General features: G+C 44.9%; 2 protein-coding genes across 5 annotated transcripts in view; both read right to left on the bottom strand.

The window, feature by feature from the left end:
• The window catches only part of Txk (TXK tyrosine kinase), a 58,645-nt gene extending 56,569 nt beyond the window's left edge, over positions 1-2,076 (bottom strand). Inside the window, exon 1 of the mRNA XM_028780775.1 lies at positions 2,001-2,076. Within this exon, the coding sequence (XP_028636608.1) occupies positions 2,001-2,016 (16 nt within the window). The 5' untranslated portion in view covers positions 2,017-2,076. The remainder of the gene's footprint in view (positions 1-2,000) is intronic.
• A 2,277-nt stretch (positions 2,077-4,353) lies between these two features.
• Tec (tec protein tyrosine kinase) overlaps positions 4,354-8,374 on the bottom strand; it is a 110,430-nt gene continuing 106,409 nt past the window's right edge. For all 4 annotated transcript variants that reach the window (XM_028780728.1, XM_028780727.1, XM_028780729.1 and 1 more), the window contains 3 exons: positions 6,233-6,351; positions 5,993-6,150; positions 4,354-4,995 (listed from right to left, as the gene is read on the bottom strand). In XM_028780728.1, the coding sequence (XP_028636561.1) occupies positions 4,912-4,995; positions 5,993-6,150; positions 6,233-6,351 (361 nt within the window). In that variant the 3' untranslated portion in view covers positions 4,354-4,911. The remainder of the gene's footprint in view (positions 4,996-5,992; positions 6,151-6,232; positions 6,352-8,374) is intronic.

Here is an 8,374-nt window from a genome sequence, read left to right as displayed (position 1 = left end):
AAGATTTTATCATATATATCAAGATATATATCAAGAAACACTCACCACACACCAACACACACACACACACTGACACCCACACACACACACATATATATATATATTTATATATATATATATATATATATATATAACATTTTATATGGTTTTCAATAAGAAGACACAAACAATAGATTAAAAGCATTCAAGAGGAGGTGAAAGGGAAAAGTTTCTAATCCTTAGCTGCTGCACTGGGATCTTGGCATCTAAGTAAATGTCTGGGCTGCTCTCATGGTTACTTAGCCACTAAACACACTAACAGTTCCAACCACACTTCACAAACAGACCCTCACTGGAGGAGCGTCCTTGGATCCTGTTCAGAGGCTGTCATTATTCCTTTATGATAAAAAATCACCACCCTATGCAACTCCCTCTTCTTCCCTTCCAGCAGCCTTTGACTCCAGGTTGCCATGGCAGCCTTTTGAACAGTCAGTATGTTTGGTCAACGACTGGCACATACACATAAGCATCCTTAAGTTTAAAACACCCTGGAGTGTGCTTGGTGGTGCTTTGTCAATGGCAAACGCTCATTACTTCACTCAGAAGAAAATGTAGCATTGTTTAGCTATGGCTCATGGAAGAAGGAAACAGGTGATTCTTGCATCTATCAGACACTGGATGGTACAGGGACATTGCATTAAAACCATCCCCTTCCAGGCCAAGGGGAATGCTCATCAAATCCCCAAGATAACTGGTCTCCCACTTTATCCCTAGATAGACAGCCTCTGCACCCACTTGCTTCACATATATCAGAGCCTTTCCTGTTAGAACGCATGGTCTAGTTTATGAGAAACAATCGAAGCCTTTAAAGGTCCACATTCTGTGACTGCTTAACATGTTCTGCCCTTGGGGAGGTGGGGACGCCTGACAATTCTTTGTCTCGTTTTTCTATCTTGAGCTGCTTGGCCTATTTCTGATAACAAGAAGCCTTTTTCTTCTTGTTGTTTTGTTTTGTTTTTTTCGAGACAGAGTTTCTCTGTATAGCCCTGGCTGTCCTGGAACTCACTTTGTAGACCAGGCTGGCCTGGAACTCAGAAATCCTCCTGTCTCTGTCTCCTGAGTGCTGGGATTAAAGGCGTGTGCCACCACCGCCCGGCAGCCTTTTTCTTCTTGTTGTTGTGTTTTGTTTTGTTTTGGTCTTAGTGAATCAAAAGTGTAAATCATATTCAGGCAGGCTCAACTAAAATAGCATTTGTTTATTTTTATAATCCTACCAATGTCTGGGGTCCCAACAAAGTACTGTGGCTTAAAGAGATATGTAATATTCAATCAGTTTTTCCTAACGCCAGCTAAAATTAAATCAGAATTCTCACCTAATCCGGAATGACTAAGTTCTACTGACAATTGGATTCCAATGGCATCTAGAATTAAAATCAGAGATCGTCTTTTTTTCCTTTTCTAGACCTGTATACATAATAAGCCTGTCTTGAGTCTTAAAGGTAACTGTGCTTCTAAAAACTGTGCTGACGTTCTTCAAAGTAACTCTCAAATTAAGCTGAAGCGCTTGCCAGCTTTGCCCATTGTTTATTTATGATAGCCATGAGAGGAGGCAGGAAGGGAACACTCACACTGTAGACTTGTTCATCCAACCAAGGTGCCAAAGGGAACCTATCAAAGCTGAGGCTAAACCAGAAGATCTGGTCTCCTGGCTCTCAACTCTGAGTTCTCTATCATTCTAGAAACAGACATGTCACACCACACTGACAGCATTTCCACACATGCAAGAACACAAAATTTTTTTGCTATTGTCATTTGTGTTCTCAATTCTCAAATATATAATTATATCAAGAGACAGTGGGTGACTTAAATACGCCACGGAATCCTGTCACTACATCTGAAGAAATTGTCTCTGAGATTTCACAAATTCCTTCCTTTAGCAAAACCAGCTCCTAGGGTTCAAGAGTAGGCAGCACACCCATAAACAAGCCGTGACATTAAATGGCAAAGCCCTTCTTACTCACAAGAGGACAGGATCATGGCTACCCTGTTGGCTGGGCATACACAGAAGCCTTGGTTCTTCAGCTGTGTTCCACTCACAGTAACACATCTTTCAACTGAAAGCATAGTTGGCCTGTGACGTTTCTCAGAGGCAAAGTTTACCCCACCTAATTTCCTGTTCTGAAAACCTCAAGAGTGTGTGAATGACAACCCAGTGGCCTATATAAGAAACTTCAGAGCCTTATATCCAGATCTGAAGTGTTAGCACTTCCTCATACCCACGTACTCTGTGGGTGTGTCTAGAAAACACTTTGAAGAAATCACAGAATTTCGGTAAAAGGGATGGACCTTCAAAATGATCAAGTAAAACTGTCTTCCCTGTGCAGATACTAGAATAAAGGAGCAGATGAGAGGAAATTTTATTTGCCCAAGGGCTCACAGTGGTACAGGGAAAACCAGATTCTAGGATCGTGAATATCCAAACTAGGATGTTTGGTCCTCTGATTTAGGACTGATTCCAGAGACCTGATTTGGGATTAGGGGAGAATCTAAAGATCTGTTTAAAAGACTGACTAAAGCTAGGTGTGGTGGCAAAAGCCTTTAATCTTAGCACTCTGGGAGGCAGAAACAGGTGAGTGAGTTCAAGGCCAGCCTGGTCTATATAGAGTTCCAGCCAGGGTGACATATAGAGACCCTGAAAGAAAGGGGGGCAGATAGAGAGACAAATAGAGAGAGACATAGAGAGAGAAAGACAGTGACAGAGAGGCAGGAACAGAGAGACAGGGACAGAGAGACAGAGAAAGAGAAAATAGTTCCCAAGTTCTGTCATGTATCATTTGTTCTGTTTTCCCACAGAAAGTATTTGTATGGGCTAGGGAAATGGCTCAGTGGGCAAAGTGTTTAATATAGAAGTAGAAGGACCCAAGGTCGGAGGCAGAAAACTCACATAATTGACAAGTGAGCAGGATATCCCACTAGTAAACCAAGTGCTTTGGAGGTGGTGACGAGAGATCCTGAGGGAAAACTGGCTAACCAGACCACCCAAATTAGCCAGCCCTGAGAGATTCTACCTCACTCCACAAGGTAGAAAGCAACCGAAGAAGACACAGAGCCTCACCTCTAGCCTCCATATGCACACACGCACACATGCACACATGCACACATGGACTCCGCTCCTGAGGCATGCATGTGATAAGAAAGTGTGTTTCCAACTGTTCACACAGGAACTCTACCTTCTTTTCATTTTCCTTAGCACCCCCTAGTTCCTCTCAGAGCTCATCCAGATAACAGGGGAACATGGGTGGGGCATGACAGCAATAGTGAGTGAGGTATGCTTGCCTATCACCAGCTCCTTTAAGGAGACATGAGTTGATTAAAAAGTGTATATGGTTTTGTGATGTGGGGAGTTGGAAGGAATATGGCACATTATGACAAGAATAGTTCACTTGGATCCATTGTAAAAGGAGTGAACTCAGTCTTCAGCACAGCCTTCAATATGGCGGCACAATCTCCTGACCAAAGAGGTCAGAGGGAAGCCAGCTCCTGCCTGTGTGTTCAGTACATGCTCCAGTATGGGAGAGATTACAGGGGCCCCTGACGTGTGAAGGAATAATCCTTAACTTCCCCAGTGTTGGAGGTTCTCAAATACCAAGAACAGTGTGTTGGGTAGGAAATGGTTTCTATTGTTGGGAACTGGGTCAGCTTCTTCTCCTGAAGCTTGTGAGGAAAAGGAAACTGCAAGCGAAACCCACTCAGAGAAACTGGACATCAGGGTCTGGTGCAAGGCTGGGATAGAGACTTTCACTAACCCAGGGATCCAAGTCCAACCAGGCTTCTTGAAAAACACATGGCAGCTTGACACACTTTCTCCCTACTTCCCTTGGCAGCATCCTGGACTCCCACAGGCAAGCCATTCTGGGGACCTACTTGTGTTAAATACCACTTGGTTCTAACACCTCTGGTCCAGAGCCCAGTACCTCAACAAGAGCATCCACAAAGTCCTGGAAACATTCTTAAGACTTTTGAGGTAACTAATTCTGTCATAAAAATTCCCACATAATTCTAATCAGCTCTGAGCACAATGGTCAGGGTCAGATAGTTCATCATAGGCTGTGCTGGGGCTCAGTAGGGGCAGACATTTCTACTCGTGAGTCAAGTATCTAACAGCTAAAGGACCCAGGCAGTCTTCAGAAAGCCCATATTTGATCCCTGGGTGAGATAGAATTGGCGGCTGTCAGATTTAGGACTAGACATTCTCTAATCCTAAAAATTCCAGTTAAAGGCAGATCTCCGCAAGTTGGAGGACAGGATGGTCTACATAGTGAGACCCTGTCTCAGAAAACAAAACAACAAAAATTTCAGCTAAAGAGATAAACGTATGTTACTTATAAATATATAACTTTATATATTATATGTATTTACAATCTATACAGTATACAAATTTTTAAAGGTAATAATGAGAACAGGTTTGGAAAGAGATGTTTTCAAAACAGAGGATTACTATGTATCCAGGTGGGTTCCTGCTTTACCTAGAACTCAGTGGTAGACAACACTCCAGGACCAGGTTTATGTAGAAGCCAAAGGCTATAGAAGAGATGCTGGGACATAGCTCATCCCCATCTCAAACACCCTGGCTTTCTGCTAGTGCCAGCTAGCATAGTCCGTGTTCATCTCCTGAGGCCTGGGCATAGTGCCGAGTGCATGGCTGGCACTCAAAGCCTTGAAGGAATGAGCAAATGAGTGCTTCAAGTCACCAGCTCTGAGAGAGCATCTGTGCAGCCTGCGAAGCAGCCACCGAGCTAAGGCTGGATCAGGAGCAGACGCTTTGGAGTTCCCACACTGTACGTCGCGCAGTCTATACTCCCAGGTGCCAAGTGAATGGCGTTCCGATGGCATGCCATTTCTTCCTCTTGCCTTGGAAACTGGGCCCGCCATTTATCTTCCAAAAGTTTCTTCACATTCAACTAGTTCATCTATCGTACGCAGCAAGTCTTCAAACGATGGCCTTCCCTCTGGCCTCTACAGTTAAGAGTTGAAGAGAAGCTGTAAGTTTCAGAAGCCGTTCCCCAGAAAATTCTCACTGCTCAAACCCTGAGGAACACTGCAGAGGCAAGACTCTTGGGGAACAGGGGAAAACACAGGATGACCTCTCTTTGCCCTAACCAACCCCACAGCTGCTGGGTTTCTTTTTGAGCCCTTGTCTTAGTCATTTTGAGGGCTCTCTGTGACCCATCCCACTCCCCTTGTCAGCAAACCTCATTTCCCATAAAATTCAGACTAAGCTCCGCCTCTCAGGTACACACACCATGTTTATAACCAAATCCTCCAACTTCGTTCACACTGCTCTCCCTGGTACCACATCCTGCCCAATCAGCCTCTGTGCACCCCAATCAGTGCTGTTGGGAGGTAGCGAGTGACAGCTTTGGTGCTGGATGAGCCTCTGATGCTTTGTATGTAACGGGCCCTGGGCAAGTATCACCCTCTTGAGCCTCATGGTCACCGTACAAGTATCTATGCTGCAAAGGGTTACTCTGAAAACAATCTAAAGGACTGGATATGAAATATATGTCAACTGCGGTCTTTCAAGGGTCTCTCTGGGGTATAATGTCTTCTGTGGAGGTGACATTTCAAGGTTTCTAGAAATTAAGTAAGATACCTAGAGTCAATGAATTTAAAGAAGAACCCATCTCTAGACAGGGAACCTTTCAAGCCCACGGTTGCTGAATGGAAAGGAGAGAAGCAACTTCTCCAGGCTTATTCCCAAGGCCTTGGCTGTGGAGGGGTTCCCACTCGAGAGTAAAGCATCAGCCTGAGTACACTAAGCTGACTATTGGTATTGTCCGTTTCCTCAGATTCTTCTCAATATTCAGCACCAAGACAAAGCTTCCTGCTAGAGTTTGACATCCCTGTGCAGGAGGCTCACTCTCACTGGGCTGCAAGAACTGTCTTCCCAATCCACTGGACCCAAGCATGGATCGCTCTACAGACCAGAAAACAACACAAACAAACAGCCTACCTCTTGCCAGCACCTCAGCATCACCTCGTACAAATATTTGGAAGCCAACTTTGGCCGGTGGAGTCGGTGGCCTCGAGTAACCATGGTTACCACTTCGTAATTGGTGTTCTTCTCAAAGGGCATCCTGCCTTCTGTGAATATTTCCCACATTAGCACACCTACGAATTGATAAGGTTATTCAGTGATGTGTCTGCTTCCTCTTCAGAGGGGAGGGGAGGGGGTGTGCATCATGGACCTTACCAAATGACCAGACGTCTGACTTGCTGCTAAAGCGGCTGTAATTAAACACTTCCGGGGGACACCACTTCACAGGGAACTTGGCGCCAGAGGAACTTGTGTACTGATCGTCCAGAACGTACCTAGGATGAGACACACCATGGGTCAGGCCTTTGCATGTCAGACGTGAGCTTTCGTTTTCCCCCTTACAAAGACAGACCAAGACAGTAACTGAAGTCCACCACGCACGCACCTGACTGAGTCAAAACATTCAGACTTGCCTGCTGATGTCTATCTAGCACCTCGGCGTAGGTTAAGAACATGAGGTGACCTAGTGTGTGTACTGTTATTGTTCCGTTGTGTATCTTTCTTATGAGGCAACAGAGGCAGAATACTACACAAATTGTTGCAAACTTTTGGGGAATGGGACTTTGTTCTCTGAACAACATTTTATCCAAAGGCCCTGCATGCAAACTATCTAAAGAAGCGCTGCTTACAGGAAGTGGTAACAAGTAACTAGAGCCGCCCGTGCTCTGAGCCCCACAGTCCTGCAGTTTAAAGCTACAGCATTTGCAGGCAATGAGAGCACAGCAAGAAAAGGATCAGAGGCAAAAAAGAAGTATAAGAAGATGGTAATATACTCTATTTATATACCAGAATACTATCCCTACACGCACATGCACACACACGCACACACACACTCAAACCATGCTATATTAGTTTTCTATCTGAACATCCGTCCAGAAAGACACATGGAAACTGTAGCATTGACCATTTCTGGGGAGAATCTTTGATGAGTAAAAGATTTGAGGACTTCAAACCCTTGGCTGTATATGCAGCAGGTGTTTATCAGAGGGATTATTAATGCATTACATATGATGGTAATGCTAAAGCTGCCAGGAACAAAGATTCAAATAGCACAGTGACTTTCTCTTATATAGACAAAAATGGTATCTGGTGGACAATGCCACCCTGGGCTGGATCACATAGTTGTCAGTCAGGTAAGTCTGAATTTAGTGCATAAGGAGTAGTTCTACAAGGACTGGAAGAAAAGTGCCATCAACTTTCTGCAAGCCAAATACATGAAGAGAGGCTGTGAGGCAGCGCAGGGCCACCCGTCAGTGCTGAACATCTTTACCTACAACACATTGAAAGGACTGGGTAGTCAGGGCCTCGAGAGTCAGAAGCTGCTAATGATAGCATTCAGGCCTCCAGAGGCCAGCATCTTCTTAGGAGCTGGTCTTAGCCAGAGAGGACCCAACACACTTCTCTGCCTTCTTTATTGTTCTTAACTCTGCCTCTGGCCCAGCTTCCTTGGGCCCTCTTCTGGTTCCCTGGGTAGCTCACACTAGTCCCAGACTCCAGGTGGCACCACTCTGGCTCTCCTGTGGTGTCCACTCAACATTCACATGTGAGAAAAGCCTTTCTGGTCACCAGATCTCCAGTGGCTGTCTCCACCCCCACTCCCTAGTTAGCTCTTTCACAGAAGACAGTAGACTTTTCTGAGAAAGACCAGATAACACAGAGGATTTCAGATTCTTCAGGGCACGCCGTCCCTGTGACAGCTCAGGTTTTGCCTCTGCAGTGTGAAACTGGCCACAGACAGTATCAGCAGTTGATCAAGACTTCGAGTCTCAATAACACTATGGTTTTTTTTAAATGGACAGTGACTAAAATTTCAGATAGTTCTCAGGTGTCCTGATATACTTTTAGTCTCTTTTCAACTGTTTTTAAATAAAAAGGCCATCCCTGACTCACCGGATGCACAAAAGGGCACAGATTGGACTGACAGGGCACTGTCTGCTGACCCCCTGCTCTGTCACGGTCATTGTCTCCGGGTCTATGTATCTCCTTTCTCCAGCATTTACTCTACGTATGGGCGTGGCCTTCAGTTTACTCACTGCTGTGGGTCCGAGAGTTAGGCTCGTCACACAGTAGACACCTGATTGCTAATATCTGCATGACTCAGTGGACAGAGGAAAAGGGAAGGACAGACAACATGCTTCTTAAAAGTCTATTCTGACACTAGTAAAAGTACAAAAACTAAGAGATTAAAAACACTGAAAACACGGATACACTAAGCACTGGGTCATCAAACATATTCCAGAAGAAATTAGACAGAGAGAGAGAGAGAGAGAGAGAGAGAGAGAGAGAGAGAGAGAGAGA

This window comes from Grammomys surdaster, unplaced genomic scaffold (genome assembly GCF_004785775.1).
Source record: "Grammomys surdaster isolate TR1022 unplaced genomic scaffold, NIH_TR_1.0 372, whole genome shotgun sequence".
Classification (NCBI taxonomy): domain Eukaryota; kingdom Metazoa; phylum Chordata; class Mammalia; order Rodentia; family Muridae; genus Grammomys; species Grammomys surdaster.
The sequence above is the reverse complement of the archived record's forward strand: the minus strand, read 5'-3'. Positions and strand labels throughout refer to the sequence as shown.